Here is a 22,908-nt window from a genome sequence, read left to right on the forward strand (position 1 = left end):
CGGAATGACAACAGTGGATGTGAACAATCTTGGGTACACAGACAAACCATTCGTCCTAGCCAATGATGTGGCGCAGGTTTCTATGTGAAGGACATGTCTACCAAACCGAGAAAAAGAAAAGATAAGGAAGCGAATACATCATACAATGAGCCAAAGTGCCACATAGTTCTTTCAGGGAAAAGAGACATCATGGGAGTGGAGGGCAAGACAGACATGTCTAAAGATTATGAAAAGTTTCATGAAATTCCTCCCTTCAAAGTGAAGGCTGACCCAAGCACCCCGTTGAACGATGAAGATTATCCATGGTTATGGCGCAATAAGCAAGGGACACACGCGAAAAAAAAGTGAAGACTTTCTCTCCACAACTATTCTGATAATGGCTCTGATGATGGCTTTGATTACACGAAGAAAAAATGAATCCCTTTGTAGTAGATCAGATTTCGTCCGAAACCGTGATACTTCGAAAGAGATTGTCCATTTTGTACACAAAGTGCATCCAGTTTTTGTAGTAGCCCTCTCAACTTTCTAGCACATGCCATGTGGGTGAAAATATGATACCATGCTAACTTTCAACCTTTTCATAGTTCATTTGTAGTGCTTTTCAATTTCAGGGTCATTCAGCTTTAAAAAAATCAGTAAATGCATGAACAATACCAAATGAAGTCATAAAGGGTTGAAAATTGATGATGTGGCTTTGAATAATGCATGTTGAACGCACAAAAAGTATGTAGTTGAAATAAGTTCAAAATGAAATCCCTTTTGTAACAGATGAGTTTTCGTCCGAAACCGTGATATATTTCCAAAGAGATTGTCCATTTTTTACATGAAGTGCATCCAGTTTTTGCCGTAGCCCTCTCAACATTTTAGCACATGCTCCGTGGGTGAAAATATGATACCATACCAACTTTCAACCTTTTCAGAGTTCATTCGTAGTGCTTTTCAATTTCAGGGTCAGTTAGCTAAAAAAATCAGTAAATGGATGAAAAATACGAAATGAAGTCACAAAGGGTTCAAAATTTATGATGTGGCTTTGAATGGTGCATGTTGAATGCACAAGAAGTTTGGAGTTAAAATAAGTTCAAAAAATGAAATCCTTTTGTAACAGATGAGTTTTCGTCCAAAACCCTGATACTTCAAAAGAGATTGTCCATTTTGTACACGAAGTGCATCAAGTTTTTGCCGTAACCCTCTCAACTTTTTAGCACATGCTATGTCGGTCAAATAATGATACCATGCCAACTTTCAACCTTTTCAGAGTTCATTTGTAGTGTTTTTCAGTTTCAAGGTCATTTAGCTCAAAGATGTACTAATAGCAAAAAGAATGAACTAAAAATCTTTTATAAAACTCTAATATAGCAAAAACAATGAACTAAAAAGTTTTTATAAAACTCTAATAGCAAAAAGGATGAACTAAAAAGAGTCAATTAAAATATAATATTCATCAATAGCAAAAAGAATCAAAATAATATTAACTAAAATTATCAAAGTATTTTTTTGTTAAAAAGTTTAATAGTAAAAAGAATTTTCATAAAGTATTTTTGTTAAACACTTTAATAGCAAACTAAAAAGCTTTTATAAAACTCTAATAGCAAAAGGAATCAACTAAAAAGAACTATAAAAAATAAAACTTATGCAACTAAAATTTAAAATTTATGCAACTAAAATTATATAAAATTTATGCAACTAAAATTATCTATACCTCTATATCTATATCTATACCTACTAATAAAGCAAGGTGCGTTTCTCCAAGTTTTTCATCCGTTCACCGTCGGAAATATTTTTTTCTATCCGATGTGGTACTAAACTTTTATGCGTCTATCCGCTAGAAAAGAAAAAAGATTTGCCCCGTATTCTGTAATTGGGCCACGCACGCTTCGGCCCAACTAAGCCAGCCCACTTTTTATTGCCCACGCAGTTGAGAAGACCTTATTTGTCGTGTGGAGCAATAAATAGTTGAAGCTGCCCACAGGCGCCTAAGACTGGGCCGGCCCGTTTCCCCTTTTTCGGTGTTCTATTTTTATTTTTCATTTTATGTTCCTTTCTCTTTATCTTATATATTTATTAATTAAAGAAATTACAAATATAATCAGAATTACAATTTTTGTTCAAATATTCAAAAAATGGTCAGAATTCAAATAACAATTTCCTGATTTGGAAAATGTACGAAAATTTTACAAAAATTCCTGTTACAAAAAATGGCAGAATTTAAAAATACAATTACCTGAGTTGGAAAATGTACGAAAATTTTACAAAATTTCCTGTTTCAGATTGTTCTCATTTTTGAGAAAATGTTTGTGTTTTTCCAAAATTCTTCGCGATTTTTTATAATATACTTTCTATAAAATGTTCCGTATTTTAAAATATTATACTTTTAGTGAAATGTTCAAAATCCAAAATAATATTTTCTTTTAAGAAAACATTTTCTAATTTTTTTGAAGATGCACTTTTGAAAATCTAAAAATTCACAAAATTATGTGTTTTTATAAATTTTCATGTTTTCCGAATTTCAAAAAATATTAATGTTTCTAATTTTGTTCGTGTTTTTCCAAATTTATTGGAACTTTCAAAAAATAATTGTTCGCATTTTTGGAAGAATGTTCGTGATTTGAAAAATTGTTCACGTTTCCAAGAATATTCGCCAATTCATATTCTTTTTTAATGTTCAAAATAATTTAAAAATATTTCTAATCTAACACTATTGTATTTTCTTAAATATTCGCGCTGCGCACTGGTTAGCGGTGCGTATTCTTTCTATGTTGGTTGACTATAAATGAAAATAATTGTGGGCACATGCCAAAAAAAATAAGTTGTTTGGCTTTAATTAGAGGAAAATCATGGACAATTGAGCACTAAAATAATCAAAGAGAATAAACCCTAAGAAAGAAGGGACATTCGTTCCTGATTATGCTAATGAAACAAGATTTATGCGTTGCAATTAATAATCCACCTGGTCTCGCCGTCATAGGACAGATTGGTCGAAGCAACGCTGCCCTGAAGGTTGCCTCGCAGCCACCAAATGAGGAGGCAGGCACGACCCCTAGAGGGAGGCAGACCGAGAGGAAAAAAGGCATAAGTTGGGCTCGCCACCACGCCGACCAACCGCACAACTATCAAGATTTCCGGTGTCAAACATGTCCAATGGGAAGACCATAACTCCTTGCTCTGGCGCCTACCAGTGTGGAGACCTTTTTTTGTGACATATAAATTATCTTTCCTGTTGCTTCTCGCAAAAAATAATCTCTCCCGTTGCAACGCACGGGCATTTGTGCTAGTATAACTAAAAATAACATTGTCAAAAAATAACATTAAAATTTTGAAAACATAACATATGCAAAAAAATTAAAAAAAAAGGCCCGCCTACTAGCCACCATTGCCTGCATACGACTAGAAACCCTACAAATGGGCCAGGATGCAGGCCTGCAGTGCAAGCAGGCAAAACAGGGCGTCAGATAGGCATTTACTGCCAGCAGTAGAGAGGAGCTCAAGAGAGAAGCGGCAGCAGCCCTTATAAACAACTCTGAGCCCATTTCAACTAGCGAGGTGGCACTAAAGTTTTGGATGCAGCAGCACAGACCATTGGTCCTGGTTGGTGGCACCAACCGGGACAAAAGGCCACCCTTTCGTCCCGGTTCGTGCCACCAACCGGGACCAATTGTCTGTGCTTCCCGCCCTGTTGGTGCCCCCAACTGGGACCAAAGGTGATGCTATATAAGCAGCACTTAGCAGTTTTCTCCCTATTCTCTCCCCTGACGCCGAAACGCACGATGCCGCCAGGCTGCTCCGCCGCTCCCCATCACCATCCCTGCCCTGACACCACCAGGCTGCTCCGCCGCCCGTGGCGCCGGCCGCCGCTCCCTGCCCCGACGCCAAACCCCAGTGAGCTCCCCGACCCTTTCCCCTGCGCTGTCGCCCCCCTGCGATCTACTAGCCGCCGCCGCCCCTGCTCTGCTTAGCTGCCGCCGCCACTGCTCTGCTAGCCGCTTCCGCCCTTGCTCTGCTCTGCTTAGCCGCCACCGCCTTGTTCATACATTTTTTGTTCATATAGCATTTTTTCCATATATGTATGTATGTATGTACGTATGTATGGATGGATGGATGTATATAGAGACTGTTCATATGATGATTTTTTTTCATAGAATATTTGTTTCATAGCATTTTTTTGTCCATGTATATATGTATGCGTATGTATGTATGGATGGATGGATGTATGTATATATATAGAAAATGTTCATATGATGTTTTTTTCTGTTCATAGAATTTTATTTTTGTTCATAGAACTTAGTTAAAATTTACCGAGTTACTAAGTTACTAAGTTAAAATGTTCATATATTCAAAATGAGTTAAAAGACTCACTATAAGTTAAAATTTACCACCTCCCAGATAACTTCGACATGAGGGGGACGTCGAACATGCATGAGAGAGGCGGTCCACTAACCCGACCAACACTCGAGGCCACCCAAATCCTAGAAGAAAGAGCGTTGTCGATCTACCCCCCTCCCGCCCCTACCCGTAATTGTTATGTATAATACTATATATTGGCGTCTAATTCACGGGTCTTACATCAGTGAACCGACGGGACTTTATTTATCCGGTAGGCGGCCGACATAGGTCAATGGGGTAGAATGGATAGTTTGATCTCCTGCATGGCGATTATTTTTTGCGAAGTGTCCTCTCCTGAAAGTATAACCACGATAACTTCGACATGAGGGGGGATGTCGGACATGCATGAGAGAGGCGGTCCACAACTAATCCATTGCTCATATATGCATATGATTCCTTGTTGTGATTAGCTAGGTCTATGTTTGCCACTAATCCATCTCTCATGTTTGTATATTTCCATGTTGTAATATTTGCACAAACTATGGAGAGAGACTTGGAACAAGAAGAGTTGTTGGGGGATATAATCCTTCAGGGAGGTGATCCCTTGTCGTTTCTCAATGACACCGATGGTCAGGAAGGAGAGGATGACGACTCCGATGATCCAACAATGGAGGAGGAAGGAGGTCATGACGGCTCTGGTGACCGAACGGCGGAGGAAGGAGATCATGATCACGGCTACGGTGACCGAACGAAGGAGGGAGCCTTAACTGTTGCAAAGTCCGGCGAGGTATATATATGTATATATTAAGCCTGTGCTGACTTGATGCATTAATTGTTTTGGTATGTACATACATTAATGCTTATTTCTTCTTTTAGCCCTCCAGATCGAGCCAAACTTCCGTAAGGAGACGAGGCCCGAAGAAAAGGCTGCGCCAGGATGAAAGGTTCACGATCACAGAAGTTGCGAAAGATGGCCAACCGATTGCTGCCAAGCGTACCAAGGACGCCTTTGTACATCAGTGCAGAGTTGTTGTTAGGGAAAGCGTCCCGATCAGCATCGAACAACGGAATAAGAAGAAGTACCATGAAGTTTCTTATGTCCAGGATAGACTGAAAGATGATCTTTGGACCTAGCTGATGAAAAATTTCAGGCTACCGCCAGAGGAGGACCCGACTAACCCTGTTATAGAGCCAAAGGTCAAGGCGTTTGCTATTAAGAAGATGGCAGCACTATTCAACAACTGGAAGAAAGAGTTGAACAAAAACTTTGTCGAGAAAAACAAGACTCCAGAATTCATCGGTCCATATGAGAAGATAAGAGATCACTGGCCTGCATTTATGGCCTACAAGACATCGGAGAAGGGCAAGCAAAGGTCACTGACATATTGGGGAATGTAGTAATTTCAAAAAAAATCCTACGCGCACGCAAGATCATGGTGATGCATAGCAACGAGAGAGGAGAGTGTTGTCCACGTACCCTCGTAGACCGAAAGCGGAAGCATTAGCATAACACGGTTGATGTAGTCGTACGTCTTCACGATCTGACCGATCAAGTACCGAACGCACGGCACCTCCGAGTTCAGCACACGTTCAGCCCGATGACGTCCCTCGAACTCCGATCCAGCCGAGTGTTGAGGGAGAGCTTCGTCAGCACGACGGCGTGGTGACGACGATGATGATGTTCTACCGACGCAGGGCTTCGTCTAAGCACTGGTACAGTATTATCGAGGTGGACTATGGTGGAGGAGGCACCGCACACGGCTAAAAGATCAAACGATCAATTGTTGTGTCTCCAAGGGGTGCCCCCCTCACCGTATATAAAGGAGTGGAGGAGGGGGAGGGCCGGCCCTCTCTATGGCGCACCCTAGGAGGAGTCCTACTCCCACCGGGAGTAGGATTCCCCCCCTTCCAAGTAGTAGGAGTAGGAGTCAAGCAAAGGGGAGAGAGAAGAGAAGGAAGGAGGGGGCGCAGCCCCTCCCCCTAGTCCAATTCGGACTAGGCCTTGGGGGGGCGCCCAGCCTCTCCTCTCTCTTTCCCCTAAAGCCCAATAAGGCCCATATACTCCCCGGCGAATTCCCGTAACTCTCCGGTACTCCGAAAAATACCCGAATCACTCGAAACCTTTCCGATGTCCGAATATAGTCGTCCAATATATCGATCTTTACGTCTCGGCCATTTCGAGACTCCTCGTCATGTCCCAGATCTCATCCGGGACTCCGAACTACCTTCGGTACATCAAAACACATAAACTCATAATATAACCGTCATCGAACTTTAAGCGTGCAGACCCTACGAGTTCGAGAACTATGTAGACATGACCGAGACACGTCTCCGGCCAATAACCAATAGTGGAACCTGGATGCTCATATTGGCTCCCACATATTCTACGAAGATCTTTATCGGTCAAACCGCATAACAACATACGTTGTTCCCTTTGTCATCGGTATGTTACTTGCCCGAGATTCGATCGTCGGTGTCTCAATACCTAGTTCAATCTCGTTACCGGCAAGTCTCTTTACTCGTTTCGTAATACATCATCCCGCAACTAACTCATTAGTTACAATGCTTGCAAGGCTTATAGTGATGTGCATTACTGAGTGGGCCCAGAGATACCTCTCCGACAATCGGAGTGACAAATCCTAATCTCGAAATACGCCAACCCAACAAGTACCTTCGGAGACACCTGTAGAGCACCTTTATAATCACCCAGTTACGTTGTGACGTTTGGTAGCACACAAAGTGTTCCTCCGGTAAACGGGAGTTGCATAATCTCATAGTCATAGGAACATGTATAAGTCATGAAGAAAGCAACAGCAACATACTATACGATCGAGTGCTAACTAACGGAATGGGTCAAGTCAATCACATCATTCTCCTAATGATGTGATCCCGTTAATTAAATGACAACTCATGTCTATGGCTAGGAAACATAAGCATCTTTGATCAACGAGCTAGTCAAGTAGAGGCATACTAGTGACACTCTGTTTGTCTATGTATTCACACATGTATCATGTTTCCGGTTAATACAATTTTAGCATGAATAATAAACATTTATCATGATATAAGGAAATAAATAATAACTTTATTATTGCCTCTAGGGCATATTTCCTTCATGACAAACAAGCAAAATACTGCAAAGAAGAAGTATCACCATCACACGGGGTCAAGTGGCTACTACAAAGCCCGGCCATTGTGAGACAAAGTTGAGCAAGACCTGCTTACTAAAGGGGTCCAACCAGCGACATTGCACTGGCCAGTTCGGTCAAGGACTTGGTTCTTCGGGGTTGGTGGAACTTTGGGCCCAGAAACAGGGAAGTGTGTTTGGACGAACGGGCAACTTGCAATACCTATCCGGAAGCTTGAGAAAGCAATCAAGGCAGCGCAGGAAGGGACGTTCATTCCCGACAGAGAGAAGGACGAGCTGGCAGAGGCCCCCGGGAATCCTAAACACCCTGGACAAACACGAGGCACACCAGGCTCCGTTCCGTGGGTGCATGGGTTTCCCAACAGCGGTGGGTATTGAAGCCGAGAGAGAAATAGGAAAGAGGAAGCAACTGAAATGCAGAAACTCAGTGTAAGATTAGCGAAACTAGAGGAACTTGAGAGCCAGCGAGCTACCGGCCAACCATCTCAGCGGCATGAAAATCCTTCCTTGGACGCTGCCCCAGGTTCAACGGAGCTTGTTCAGCCTGATTTCACGGCTCCTCACTACCCCGTGGATAGTATCACGGGGGCTGAACATTGTGTGCTAATGGCGAAATGCCAGAACCTGACCATGAAGGCAGCGCTCGACTTTGTTGTACCTCCTTGAGCTGATGGAACTTTCCATTGTCGTCCGATTCCACATGGCTATGCTATTGTAACGGTGGATAAAATAATGGAGGGATTTTAGGAGCTGGAGCTTGACTACCCTACAGGTGATGGGGGGATTCATCTGGAAAATGCTTTAAGGAGTACCTGTCTATGGGGAAAGGAGTACATCAAGCTTCCAAACTGGACGCCTCAGCAGACTCAGCCGGATGAGGCCCCTCAGCAGAGTCCTCTTCCAACTCAGCTGTCTCCGGCATGTTAGCGGACTCCGCCTCCTCCTTCGCCTCCTTCGGCGCATCAGTGCACTCCGCCTCCTCCTCCGCCTCCTCCGGTGCGTCATCAGACTCCGCCGCCTCCTTCGGCACGTTAGCCGGAAGAGAGACGCCACTGCTCCGGCGGCTAGCAGTACAAGAGGCGGGAATAAATTCAAATTTGGTCCAAGCCTTAAGGCTCCGGAAAAGTTACCATATGAGAGGACCAACGAGGAAAACACGGACATCAGTGCTGCCGAAGTGCAGGCCCATTTTGAATGGAGGAAACGTCCACCTCCGAAGGAAATAGTAGATCCGGTGAAAGCGAACCGCACTCTGGATGCCCTTAAGAGACAACCACCATCTCTGCCGCAATCCAACTATGATCGCATTATTGCAAAGACATTTGAGGAAGCGCAGCAGTTGGGAAGTACTACCAGCAGTGTTTTAAGAGAAGCAAAACGAAGAAGTGGGAAAACAATTCCCCAGCTCTACGAACAGGAGAAGCAATCATGCCCCCCGCTCAAGGAGTCTAGCGATATCGCTAATCATCCGGGGCTACTGCCCAGTACCACTCTTGGTGATTACGTGGGTGACGATGTACAGTTTGAAACGTTAGAGGTAGTAGACATCTTTAGATACGAGCACGGGAAGCCTCTCGTCAAACCTGATCATCCTCCTCTAACAACGATGATGCGAAGATTGCATGAGTGGTACTTGGAAAGCTGCAGGAAGAATGGGACCGATAGTTTGATGCTAAGAATTAAAGATGAGCATGACCTAGAGACTTAATTACTGAAGTAATACATACAAACAGTAGCAATTCAACAGGCCCTCGACAAACAACTCATGACTTGCTACTGTTTGTATGTATTACTTCTGTAATTAAGTCTCTAGCTCAGCTCATTCATTGCATGTATATATAATTATCCTCACTATATTATGCAGATTGAAGATCGTCGAATGCAAGAAAAGACAAATCTATGACATTGGGTTCATTAGCCCAAATACCGTAAATGAATCGTCCGTAAAAAATAGAGTCGAAGATACTGAGGAAAACTTGCTACAATCGTTTCTTCGACATCAAAACAAAGGGGAAACACTCTTTCCTTACAACTTCAAGTGAGTGTTACTGTCTTGTGCATATTTGGTTTCGCTTACTGAAGGTTAGGTGATGTAATTGATGAGTTATGGGTGCGCAGGTTCCACTTTATTCTGCTATCCATTAAGCTTGATGGGGCAGTAGTAACTGTCTTAGACTCGAGACGTAAAGATCCTAAGGATTATGAGAACATGACTACAATGCTCCAGAAGTAAGTTCAATCATTATCGCACCATATCAGCAACTTTCGTTCATTTCCTGATATCAAGTAATCATTTTCTTTGCCTGGCAGGGTTTGGAAGAAGTTCACCGGAATGGTTCCGGGTCTGAGGAACGAGCTGCGATTTACACACACCAAAGTAAGTAGTACTAGCTAGTTCCGCGCATCCTCATTGATTCTAGTTTCATCGATACCATTGTCATGCTTAATTATCAGTTTGATTGAACTCTATTTTCGTAAATTGCTTGTGGCAGGCACCCGGGAATGATTTATGTGGATACTACGTTTGCGAGTTCATGCGCCACTCGACCTCTGAGCGGGGCTACTCTGATAATCAATTTGAAGTACGTAAACAATATTCGCAATTTTATTTTATTAATATCAATTGTGTTGAGTTTCATTCATATATATGTATTGACCCCCTTCTTTAAATTAGATATGGGAGAAGCGGAACGAACTCCTACTGCATGATCGCATATGAGCAATTCAAGAGGAATTGGCGGGATTCTTTCTTGACCACGTCATACATAAAGACGGAGAATACCATGTGGAAATTCAAGCTGATTTTCGGTAGATGATGTCAGGGATCGTAAGAGAGTTATATTGTATATATGTAGTAGCGTCAGATAGATATACGAAAACTTGTTGTTTAACCAAGCACGGAGAAAGAGAGGTCACTTCTCTCTATATATGTTCATATCACGATGTTGTGTAATTAATGGCTCCTTCATTTGCTTACTAGCTAGCGTCGAGTTCTCTCTATATGTAGTAGCTACCGTCGACCAGCACGGAGAAAGAGAGGTCACTTCTCTCTATAAGTAGTAGCTATAGGTAACACAATATGAAACACCTAAATTAACCCTCCAAAACCCCTAACCCCCCCCCCCCTTCAGAAAAACCCCCAACACCTGGGAGCTGCTGACGCATGACTGCCTTTTAGTCCCGGTCGGTGTTACCAACCGGGACTAAAGGTCCTCCTCCCTGGGCGCCCCACAGCGGCCACATGGAGCTCCTTTAGTCCCGGTTCATAAGAAAACCGGGACTAAAAGTTTTGGGCATTAGTCCCGACAGTTTTGTCCCGGTTCCTGAACCGGGGCTAAAGGCCCTCTGGAACCGGGACTAGTACCCTATTTTCTACTAGTGTCGAATGGCATCCCTAGCTATTGTGTGTATTATATGGTGAGTGGAAAAACTAGTCTATTTTCACGTGGCGAAGTTCATTTTATTTTATTTATTTTCTTTTGAAATAGAGAGCACCCTTGGGGAAGGTCATTATTTTAGTTCAACTAGCGGGGTTACCCGCGCATTTGCGTGGCTAGATTTCCATTTACGGTTGTAATATTTTAAAGTTATACATTTAATATTATTCGAAATTAATGCATTATTTTAAATTTAACTCATTTGTAAGGTGTGATAAAAGATTGCTTAATTAATTTTGTGCAACAGAAATATGAAATTTATATAATTAATTATTAAAGAAAACTCCTTTTAAGTAAATTTGTAATGTATGATAAAACATATGAGCTAAGAATGATATATTGATGCTACATATGCATTACTGATACCTTGCGTTGTTACATTAGTAAATTAATTTAATATTAGCAATACGTATATAGAGTATCATTCCACACTAATATGAAATATATATTTGCTTTCATATTAATTTTTAATATAACTAAATGGAGGCTTAAGGACGATAACGAAGCATAAAAGAGTATGTAGTCTGACAAAATTCATATTATATATAATGTAAGTGTTTCGTAGTTGGCATATCTATTATTTGCCCATCAAGGAAGATTGTGCCAACTCCAATGCATTTTTCACTTCCCTCTCTTCATATAAAAAATATCACAATCTTTCTTAAGTGCCACTAAGACACTAATTGTTTACAAGATTTGATCAATTGGGCTGCTGCCATCATCAATGATGTCTACATGTAAGAATTTATTAATTAGGCCGGTCAATTCCATCTTAAAAAATAGGCCGGTAAATTTTTTGTCTGTGTACAATGTGTAGAGCTGGCCGTCTCCTTAACAGCTATGAATTTCTGTGCGTGTACAACATGTTGGGATGGTCGATTGCGTGGCGTTCCCAGGTTGACAGTGCCTACGTTCTTATGGATTGGGCTTTTGCATCAAAACGTGACCTAGTAGGACTTTGTTTCTTTTTTTACGTGGGTAGCTAGTTTTTAGGTCCGACCCAAACATATGCATGTGGATACCGATCAAAACACAGGTGCATTGCCTTTTTTTTGCGGGTGCCTTGTTAGTTTTCACCCCGAATCAAACTTGCTGATGCGCATGCATGAGTTAAAATAGGCCATTGTGTGGACGTGCGCTACTTGGCCTTTTTTTCTTGTTTGACTGCTTGCGATGGAAAGGTGCTTGTCCGTGTCGTATTCTCCTTTCCTTTTCTTTTTCACAGGCGCGTGAGTTTTCTTTTTCTTTTGGTCCATGTACAGATGAATCCAAGCCGTTTAAATAACTTAAATCTACAGCGCTAAGTCATCACCGTTCGTTTTCTATCGTTTTATCATAATATAATAGATAGATAGATGGCGTCTTCCAGGTCTGAATGGTTCTGCCCTTCTGAATAAAAAGCCAAAGGTTCTACGAGATGGATTGATCGACAGACATTTCCTATGTACATGCACAGTTACTGAAATCGGTATTACTTTTTCTTAGAAATACTATTATCTTTCATATTCCACTGAATTTCCTTCCAATCGCTACGTAGTCGTCCATGTAGTTGGACAGTCATATAAACGATGTCAAGCACACAAGCATGTGTGTTCTGGGAAAATAAAATGTGTAGGGAGTGGAACCAAGCTCCTCCAGAATGCATTCTACGGACTACGGCCGTGGTTGGCTGGAAGGCGGGCGGCCGGTGTAGCCGGAACGTACGTTCATACACGGACCGCTGGAGGACCCGCGCCCGCGCTACGTACGCTCGCCGACCAAGGTAAACGTTTCGTCTATATATGTGTGTGGTTGGCACGCGCGGGCATGCATATATGCACATGCAGCGGACAGCACCGCGTGTAGGTACGTGGTCGCTGTCGAGCCTTGATTTGCCCAGCTAGCTAGCACGATTGGACCCGTACGGTGGCCCCCGACGCTGCATGTGGATAACCATCTGGCATGGCATGCATGCGATGAGGGTCTCTGTCCCAGCAAGCAACTGAGGAAGGCTGCAGCAAGGTCGGTGGGTCAGAATTGGTCCAGCAAAAGATAATGCGGGTCAGCATGTGCTTTTGGGTTGAAGCTTGCCCATCTAAGAGCGTAACAGGCGCCGAACGCGCCGCGCGCAAACAACTGCTTTGCCGCGCGCCCATCGCCTGGTTTGGCGCAGCACTGGCTCCAGCAGCCGCGCTAAAATGCAGCGCGCGCCGCTCCAGCAGCGCGCAAAAAATGCAGCGCGCGCGACTCGTCGGAGCATTGCATATATGGCATTTTGAACACAAAATGAAGTTGAAACATTCAAATTGCAATGAACATGACATATAAAATTTCACACAAACAAGTTGATGAAGAAAAGTTCATGCCCACAAGTTTAAAATCATGCCCACAAGTTCATCCAACCAAGTTCAAAATGCAAATCAAGTTCAATACACAAATGAAAGACACATCATTCCTCGTCCTCGTCTTCGTCCTCGTCCTCATCTTCGGAAGATGATTCTTCCGCCTCCGAAGATGAATCTTCCTCCCTCTCCTCATCGCGCACCGCATCACGTGAAGCTCCGACGGTGTTGGCAAGATCTTCAACGGCATCTTCATGGGAATGTGCGCGAGGAGGCACATCGAAATACATTCCGCCCATGGCGGCCGGAGGAGCACCCATGCCTCCCATGAGAGAAGCAAAACTCATGCCTCCCATGGTGGCCATAGCATCGGGGGGTGCTCCAAAGCCAGCAATGCCTCCCATTGCACCGCCCACGGTACCTCCGAAGCCATCCATGCCACCCATGGCGCCGAGGCCACCGCCACCCATTGCACGAACCATGGCTCTTTTTTGGATCAAGACTTCTTGACGGGCAAGATTGACATACTCCTTTTACGCCGCATTGAGGTTAGATTTGTCCAAGAAGAACAAGTGCTTCTCCCATTCCGGCGGAGGCGAGGCCAACGCCACCCGGGCTAGGGTTTGCGGCGGCGGCAACGGCGGCGGTGGAGGGGTCGCGGCTATAGGATGGGGTGAGCGGGGTGCCGGCGCGTGCGTCCATGGGGTGCAGTTCGCCGGCGCCGGCGCGCGCGGGGCGTAGGAGGCGGAGAAGAGAGAGTGCAGCGCGAGCGCTCGAGTGTGCCGCGCGCGGAAGCGGGCGCCCCAAATACACCGCGCGAGATAGCGAATCCGACCGCGCGCCCAACTCCTTATACCGCGGGCGCGGTTATTGCGCGCCCGCTAGAGCCACCCGCCGGGTTGCGCGCGCGCTAAACTGGCTAAACTTGCGGCGTGGCGCTTGTTTAGCGCGCCTGTTGGAGATGCTCTAAAGTCCACGTTGTCGGCCCGACCAATGAACCACGTTATTTGCTAACCATAAAGCAGCAAAAAAGAAAAAGAACTACGCACGTGTCTACGGGCGGTTAAAACTAACTAGGAGTCACGATTGCCCGTCAATGCTGTTGTCATGTGGCATGGTCAACTTACCCCTTCGCTTGAAGAACTATGTGTGGTCGGCCAATAGGTCGACTGCCTTCTTGTGAAAATAACACTTACTACAAGAAGTCGATACACGGTTGGGGCAGTTGCGGGTCACTGGTGCATTATGCTACCACTCATTGTGGACAGCATGATGTTATCATGTCACTTGTCGTGCCTCCACTCCTTGTGTAATGCTTTGTTGTTATCGTGCGGCCTGTTGTGGTCCTTTCTACATTAGATTAGACGGAACACCCGAAAGCAAAGTTTAGCGTAATGAAAATATCTGTAAAGATAAAAAGGAGGCAACATCTACCGGCAAAAGGTATCGAGTCCGCCGTGTTCGGGCGCTGGCACATAAAGCAACAGAAAAACTAAGTGAAATACATGTCTGCGAGAGGTTAACACCCACAAGCAGGAAAAACAAGCAGTAAGAGAAAGAAATACAGACAAGCAGTCACGGTTGCCTATTAAAGGTGTTGTCAACTGACGTTGTCAACTTACCCCCTTCGCCTAGAGAATTGGCCATCGGTGTTTCCCGATGTAAGCTATGCGGCAGGGTTTTCCACTCTCTCACAAACCTGCTGGGATTTTTTATCCAGATAATATGCATTGGCATAAATATCAATGATGCTACTAGTTCCCTTTCCAAGCAACAGAAATGGCTTGCGTCAAGGGGACCCTTTTTTGCATCTTCTGAATATTACTGAGTATATGCTAGTCGGCCTCGTAAATATATAGAGCTAATCAACGAGGATGTTCATGTCCGGGGTCATGCACATCGCAAATGATGCGTTATCTATACCTATGTATGACCTCGCTGATGATATTATACTTTTTATAGAACATGATTTGATGCAATAAAACTATTTTAAGACATGTTTTAATCTTCTTTGAACACCTTTCATGTCTTAAAAATAACTTTAGCAAGAGGGAACTGTTTGGCTTTTGTGTGATCTCATTTCCTTTCGAATACTATTGCATTCCAATCAGTAGTCGTAGGCTACGACATAGCGAGATTAAAGACACACAGAAGTTCTTGATATTTCTTTGCAGTTGGAGATCCAAAAATGGGAGGCTGCCTAGCTACTCCCCTATTTCATGATACCCTTATTAGAGATCCCTAATTGGGTAAGGAAATATTTAGACTTGGGTCGATCTAGATTTTTCTCACAAAGTAACTAGCACCAAATGGCATACAATCCGGCGGTATGTGGAATTTTGTGTCATCTCAAGGACGAGGAAGGTCGAGGGATTTAATACCAAGACCTTCAAAATAAAATCAACTAGAAGATCCGCTGAGACTAAAAAACGCCCTATATGAGCTTGAAAGAAAACAGTTGACCAAATTGGTTATATGCATCCGTAGATATAGAAATCAGAACGCATAACCTTTCTATTCGGATCAAAGTAGGTAGACACTGACGTAGCTAGCGGGAAATAAGACCAATCTTCTTCGTATATTAGCAGATCGATCGGTTATAGCCGGAGAGACAAGTCCACCTGCTCGCCGCGCTCCGAAGAGCTCCCACCTTCATTGCTGCCTGAGGGGTCCTCAGGCTTCCGAACAGAATAAGAAGTAGCTTTCCCGGCCTTCCTCGAACTTACGACATCCAGCGCCCGCGTGACCGCAGCGGCTGCGACCTCTCGCATGCGCCAGGCGACGGCGCGCTCATGCTTGTGCACATTCTGGTGGCCGCCAAGCGCCTGCGAACTGCGGAACTTGCGGTCGCAGTAGACACAGAGGAAGAAGCCGTCCGATGTGCCGGGCGCCGGCGCCACGGCGGCCAAGCTGAGCTCTAGGCTGAGCTCATCCTCTTGCGCCCTGCTCGCTCGATCCATTTGTGCTCGCTCCTGGCTGGTCTCTGGCCGTGTGTCGTATGTGGTTTGTGTGTGTGTGAGCTAAGCTATGCTATGTTCAAATCTAGAGAGCAGAGCTCACCAAGCACACATCCTGACGGCCGGGTGTGGTGTTAATTGCACTTGGCACTGTTCTCCCGGGTGAAGTGAGGTCTAGACCAGGGCAAGAAAGACGACCGCATGAGGCAGCTAGTTTCGTATTCGCGCGGTATTAGGTCACAGAGATTCCCGTGTACTCGGCTGATTGACTTAGGGCCTGTATAATGGTTGATAAGACAATTTTATCTTAAGCATTGCATGTAATTAGACATGACAAAAAAATGTCAACAATGTGTTATCTCCTGGTCTTATCTCTAATATCTAGCTATTCGTAAAAACGTGGTGAGACATATTGTGCTAAGAGATCATCTTTTAAATAAGGAAAGACGAGTCTTTTCTTATGATTTCTCTCCTGCACTTCAACAGTTATCTTACATGGCACTCTTACACCATTGTTCATGCCCTTAGGCACCTAGTGTATCACCGGCAGAATAATAAAATAGTAAAATAATGAATTGCGTGCAAGTCCAGGCCCAATCTTAGATTCCTTCGGTCTGGAGAAAATGAACAGCTCGGGTACAGTTATCCTTCCATGCAATTTAGGCCCTCTTTTTTGGAACTTTGAAATTCATACTCCCTTCGATCCCAAAAAAATGTTGTGGCTTTAGTTCAACTTTGCTTTTTTTGGATCGGAGGGGGTAGAAACTTTGTAGGACTTACTAATTAACATTTGTTTGGCACAAAATAATCGCTCACAAAGATTCCAATGAAAACCGTATGTGTTAGGCTTATCAGAATCGAACCCCACACCGTCCTCGCGACTCTCTTTCCCATTCAGCCACCACATCGCCCATCCCGTCCATGTCCTGCTTCCTCCCGGCTAGCCACCGTTTAGCTTTTCTTTTCATTAGCAAGGGGTAAACTACACACCCTATGGCCTTTAGCTAGAACAACTAATTGCCAGACCCTGTGCCGTTTACACTACCAACTGCGTATTGCTCGTAAAATCGATATTTTTTCTGCAATGCCATTGCCCGTAGTATTTACACATCAGAACTTAGTGTTATTGTTTTTTATGTTGAGCAATAAGGTCAGATTCGGCTTAAATTTTTTAGGGTCATTTTTGCGTTAACTTATGCACTCAAATTTTCCGTTTTCCCCCTTGTGTCCTTGCGATATGCTTTCTAACAACCAACCATGTGCGAGCAGGAAATTAGAATAACCATGTGAAGTGATGTTTGCTACAGTTAATACTAAATGATAAGCCGTGAGTTGCTGCGGGAATTGAGATATAAGGAGTTTTAACAAAATAGTTTTAGTTGATCAGCTTGAACAACTGGATTGAAACCAAATGGTCGTGGCTTCTTCCTACTGACAAACTGCCCCTGGTCATGGTACCCTGGCCTCTCCCCCGCCAACGACACGATGGTGAGTTTTGTTGTCCCCGCCTCTAGTGATGGCCTAGAAGCCATCGACGATGATGCCATTGCAAGCTAGACCATCCTCGTCTCGAGCCCGGGCGCCGTTTAATCTTGGTGGCATCAAACGACTGTGCCTCGCCACCTGTGACATCTGCAACCCTTGCCTCTACTCCACGGACGATAATGCGATGCGACTTGCATCATCCTCTCATCTCTTGCGAGGTCTTGTCTTGGCCTAGCCCACGCTGGGGACTGCCTCGGCGTGCTTCACCTTCTTCACTGTGGGAATCGACCGACGCCACTGAAGCTTTTAGTCGCCTGATAAATAGCAAATCTGATAGGAACTAGTTGCAATGTATTTTCATGAGATTTGGTTGTAAAAGCATAGATATTTGGCTTAATAATATTAAATTTTAAACTGAAAATTGATACAATTTAATATGCCTCTTGTGGTGAACCTTTTCTTATGCATGTTAAGGTAGAAAATTTCTCATGCATATTTGTGGGTTAAGGTGTCGTGTACGTATATATGTTAGGAGAAATATGTTAGTGAAGATCACCATTTAGTTACACTAGATGATACCCGACACATTGCCTGTGTGAGTTGGACGGAGATCCACAGAATATTTGAACTGACCGGACGTATTTTATGGTGGGACAGTATCGACGCGCGTGGGTAGGCACCATTTTCAGCAACGTGCCTCTCCCAGCGACCTTAATTTGCCCTAGCATGCATACATGATTGGCAACATGGGCCAGCCTGCTGTACAATGGTCCCTCAGTGGTTGTCGCCTAACCTACGCTCTGGGCAAAGTGCATCGGGTACTCCTGGTGCAAGATGGGTCATCAAAAGAATAAAAAATAAAATACACTAGGAGTAGTGCAAGATGGATCATCTATTAACCCTTGTCGTATATACTTGCTCAGGTTAAAACCGTCGGTGATGCAGACGTCACACGGAGTTCATCCAACCACAGCGACTGTATGAATCAATGGGAAATGCTTTCCAAGAACCAACTATGTGTGATTTGCCACGGTTAATATTGGAAAACCGCCTGTAGGCGCAAGTCACAGTGGGTCACGTTGGGCTTCTTGGTGAGACTGCCATTTACACTAGTAGAAAACATGGCTTTGGTTTGGCCAGAAAAGAGCATTAATCCCGGTTGCATTACGAACCGGGACTAATGTGAGCATTAGTCCCGGTTCGAGCGGCTAGGGCACCGTACAGACATTAGTCCCGGTTCAAATGGGACCTTTAGCCCCGATTGGTGCCACGAACCGAGACTAAAGGGTGCGATGCCCATTAGTACCGGTTCGTGGCACCAACCGGTACTAAAGGTTAGACCTTTAGTCCCAGTTTGAGCCACCAACCGGTACTAATGGGGTTTGAGGCATTAGTACCGGTTCATGGCACGAACCGGTACTAAAGGTCCCATTTTCAAAATTTGGACATGTTTTGCAAAAAGTGTAGGGAAAATGTAAAACGGCTATAACTTTTGCATACGATGTCAGAAAAAACGTATAATATATCAAAATGTTCAGCACGAAAATCCGCATCCGATTTTGACAGCCTACGGCATGTTTGCAAATTTTTAGAATTCTCAAATTTAAAAGGAAGAAAAGTTATGCTCAAATTTCTGTTTTTTTATTTTTGTTAAATCTGGTCAAACTATGGTCAAACTACTTATTCAAGAAGTATTAGTGTTACTAAATAATTATTCAAGAATATTAGTGTTACTAAATAATTATTTCATTTTTTTGAATTTTGGTCAAATCTGGTCAAACTGTGGTCAAACAATGGTCAAACTAATTATTCAAGAAATATTAGTGTTACTAAATAATTATTTCAGTTTTTTTGAATTTTGGTCAAATCTGGTCAAACTATGGTCAAACTATGGTCAAATTACTTATTCAAGAAATATTAGTGTTACTAAATAATTATTGTTTTTTAGAACAATAGTTTCAAACTCAAACAGTGTGTGACTTCATGCTCAAGTTAAATTCCTGAGGGTTAATAGGATTGACATCTTACTATTGTCAGGAAAACAACAAGTGCAGACTTGGAAACTAGTGAGAGGATGGGTGACCATCCGGGAAGTTAGATGATTTGAAATGATGAGGGGTGATAAGAGATTAGAGGTTAAAATAATTCAGAAATTAGAAAATTAAAAAAAAATAAAAAAAATCATAAAATTTTCTTTAGTACCGGTTGGTGTTACCAAGCCAAAGGTGGACCTCCAGGCAGCGGCCCTTTTTCTACTAGTGTTACCGTGGCTGCTTACATTTTTTTTCGAAAAGGCCGTGGTTGCTTACATGGCAGAGACAGTTAGTTATCAGAAGTGGTTACCACCAATTACGAACCGCTTGCAGTTCCGAAATAAATAAACTACGAGCCGCTTGATGTTGTCGTGTGACATGCAGTGGTCTTTTTTGTTACCAAACTGGACGGAACATCCAAATGCATAGTCTGGCAAAAATAGGATTTTTGAATTGAATTGCAACATGGGTTGCCAGTCAAAATCCAAAGGCATCTCATAACTTTTCTCTCACAAAGGACATGCAATGAGGGTTATTTTAGATACAATACATTCGTATAGAGATAGTGGATTGCGACATTAAACATCTATTTAATATCATTAGATATAGCTTAATATATGGTCACTCAGTCTGGGTTTACTACGCTCCAATTTACCATAAAATTTAACTAATAAAATACCTATTGTATGTCAAACAGAATTATATCATTGGAAACCTCTTTCGAATACAAATAAAACAACATAATTTTTGTAGTCCCTCCGATCCAAGATAAGTGTCGTGGTTTTAGTACGAATTTGAAATATAACCACGACACTCATTTTGGATTGGTCATCTCGTATTCTGTTAGTCGTATCAATGATGAAAGTTTGACTGAAAATACGAAGGGCCCAATAAACCCTGACGGAGAGTGTAGTGCTCTGGGACTGCCCTAAACGTTGTTCGTCGCGATTTAGGGGCGCATAGATTAGGCTAGGCAAAAAGCTGCAATTAATCTCTTCCTGAAATAAATAAACGTGCTGACACCGGTGCACAGAGGTTTCATGGAGCTTTGACTGGACCATGCATGTGTAATTAATTTATAATTTGTACTCCATCCGTGTCAAAATATAAGATGTCTTTAAAGCTAGTTTAGCTGAAAAACGTCTCATATTATGGTAAAGAGGTGATAGTAACCGTGCGCCTCCAGTGGTGCATGGTTGTTTCTTTTTTGTTTTGGCTTCATTAATCATGAGAATTAAGGGGCACTAGCAATGGAAATTAAAGGGGGTATTGTTGGGTGTTGACTGGCTATTTCGATGGTTGACAAAATTGCTTGTGGGGAATGAGGCGCAAGAGATGCATGGCAACTTCTGTTCTTGGATTATCTGATTTTAATTAGGCGTCCTATACACCTGCACGGGGGAAGTACTTACCAATTTTGTGTTGACCAACAACAACTTTATATTCTCACTCGCAAAAAAACAACAACTTTATATTCTGTGTCTAGATTCCTAACGGGTAAGGAAACGTTTAGCCTTATATAAATGTTGATTTTTTTTTACAATATAAGTAGCCTCACAACCATATATACAAACTGGCCGGAGAAATGGAATGTCTAGAGATTTGGTTCCAAGAATTAAAAAAATCAAGTAGAAGAGCCGATGAACTCAATGCATGCCCAGCATGAGGTAGGAGTATTTTGTTTTTGATAGTATGCCCAACAGGAGCTTGAAACAAAGGGTTCACGCAAAGTAGCACTGGAAATAAGGGGTGTGGAGCAAGGATTTTAGCAGAGATCATTCGGCCGACCTGTTACAGCCGGAGAGACAAGTCCAGCTCGGGGTTGCTCTCCCGGCAGCTGCTGCCGTGCTTGTGCGCCATGCCACCAGCAGCAGGCTCCTCGGGCATTCGAGCAGCAGCCTTCCAGGCGGGGGAGGGGCGCATGGCGGCAGCGGCGTCCCGGCGGCGCTTAGCCACTTCGCGCTCTTGCTTGTGCGCATTCTGGTGGCCGCCAAGCGCCTGCGAGGTGCGGAACCTGCGGTTGCAGTAGACGCAGAGGAAGAAGCCGGGCTCCACCGGCGCCACACCCACGTCGGCGGCCAGGGTGAGCTCCAGGCTGAGCCCGTCCTGTGCGTTGCTCGGTTGCTCCATTGTGCTCGCTGGTGCTGGTGGTTGTGCGTCGTATTAGCGTATTGCTGTGCGTGTGACTGTGAGTTGAGCTAGCTAGGCTAAAATCTGAGCACAGCACAAATGGCCCCGGCAGCTTGGACGGCACCCTGAAAACCGGGGTGTGGTGCTAATTGCGCTTGGCACTGTTCTCCGCGATGAGGTCCAGGACGGCGACGTACGGCCTCGCCCGCGGTATCAGCTGGTCAGCTTGTACCCGTCTGATTGGCGTACGCCACTAACGTAGCCCTGGCACACTGCCTGCATGAATGGCCCAGCCTAGATTCCTTCGGTCTCAAAGGAACCAAGGATGGTTAACCTTTGGGAACCAAGAGGAAGGATCAGTTCATACCGTTGTGGTTCTCCTCGAATACGTAGATGTAGTGCATGTCCACGGCATGACCATCGTATTGATCATCCAATTCTTCCAAATTAATCGCAGAATTGCTGTTTAGAGTATCTCCAATAGATGTCCTATTTCAGGGCACAAGAGATGTTGGGAATAAAAGTTCAGGCATCAAAATGTGATTGTTTGAGATCCATCTCAAGCAAACATCCAAACCACTGGATCAGATTACATACTTAAAAAAAACTCCCAAACATTCATAGTTTTAAAGATGCAACGAACTAAACATGCAAACATTCAAACTTTAAAAATAGTACTCCGACACACATACTACTTGTCATCATCATCGGCAGGCTGTGTGTCGACAGGGTTCCAAAGCGCCGCGTTCTCCTCCTCGGAGGTATTGAACTCCTCACACTCATCGACATCCTCGCTCTCGTCATCAGTATCGAGCTTCATCACCCTGGAGGGGCCAGTGTCGTCCTCCGTCTTGCGCTCCACCTTCTTGACCTCATTGTCCCTCGAGAACCACACTCCGCCTTGGCCTGCACGAGGTGCGGATTTTCTGCAACGAACCTCGCCATCACCGACTCATTGCTCTAACGGGTGTCCTCCTCCTATTATTATTATTATTATTATTATTATTATTATTATTAGTAGTAGTAGTAGCAGCAGTAGTAGTAGTAGTAGTGGTGGTGGTGGTGGTGGTGGTGGTGGTG

The 22,908-nt window shown here is 43.9% G+C and overlaps 2 protein-coding genes across 2 annotated transcripts; both read right to left on the reverse strand.

Annotated features, from left to right (window-relative positions):
- Positions 1-15,820: 15,820 nt before the first annotated feature.
- Positions 15,821-16,232, reverse strand: LOC109737762 (uncharacterized). Its single transcript, XM_020296892.2, has one exon. It carries the CDS (start codon positions 16,181-16,183, stop codon positions 15,821-15,823), a length of 363 nt encoding a protein of 120 aa, XP_020152481.1. The 5' UTR covers positions 16,184-16,232.
- Positions 16,233-21,120: 4,888 nt separating this feature from the next.
- LOC109737767 (uncharacterized) lies at positions 21,121-21,922 on the reverse strand. The gene has a single exon (XM_020296895.3). It carries the CDS (start codon positions 21,826-21,828, stop codon positions 21,490-21,492), a length of 339 nt encoding a protein of 112 aa, XP_020152484.1. The 5' UTR covers positions 21,829-21,922; the 3' UTR covers positions 21,121-21,489.
- Positions 21,923-22,908: the final 986 nt, after the last annotated feature.

Source organism: Aegilops tauschii, chromosome 7 (genome assembly GCF_002575655.3).
Source record: "Aegilops tauschii subsp. strangulata cultivar AL8/78 chromosome 7, Aet v6.0, whole genome shotgun sequence".
NCBI classification, from domain to species: domain Eukaryota; kingdom Viridiplantae; phylum Streptophyta; class Magnoliopsida; order Poales; family Poaceae; genus Aegilops; species Aegilops tauschii.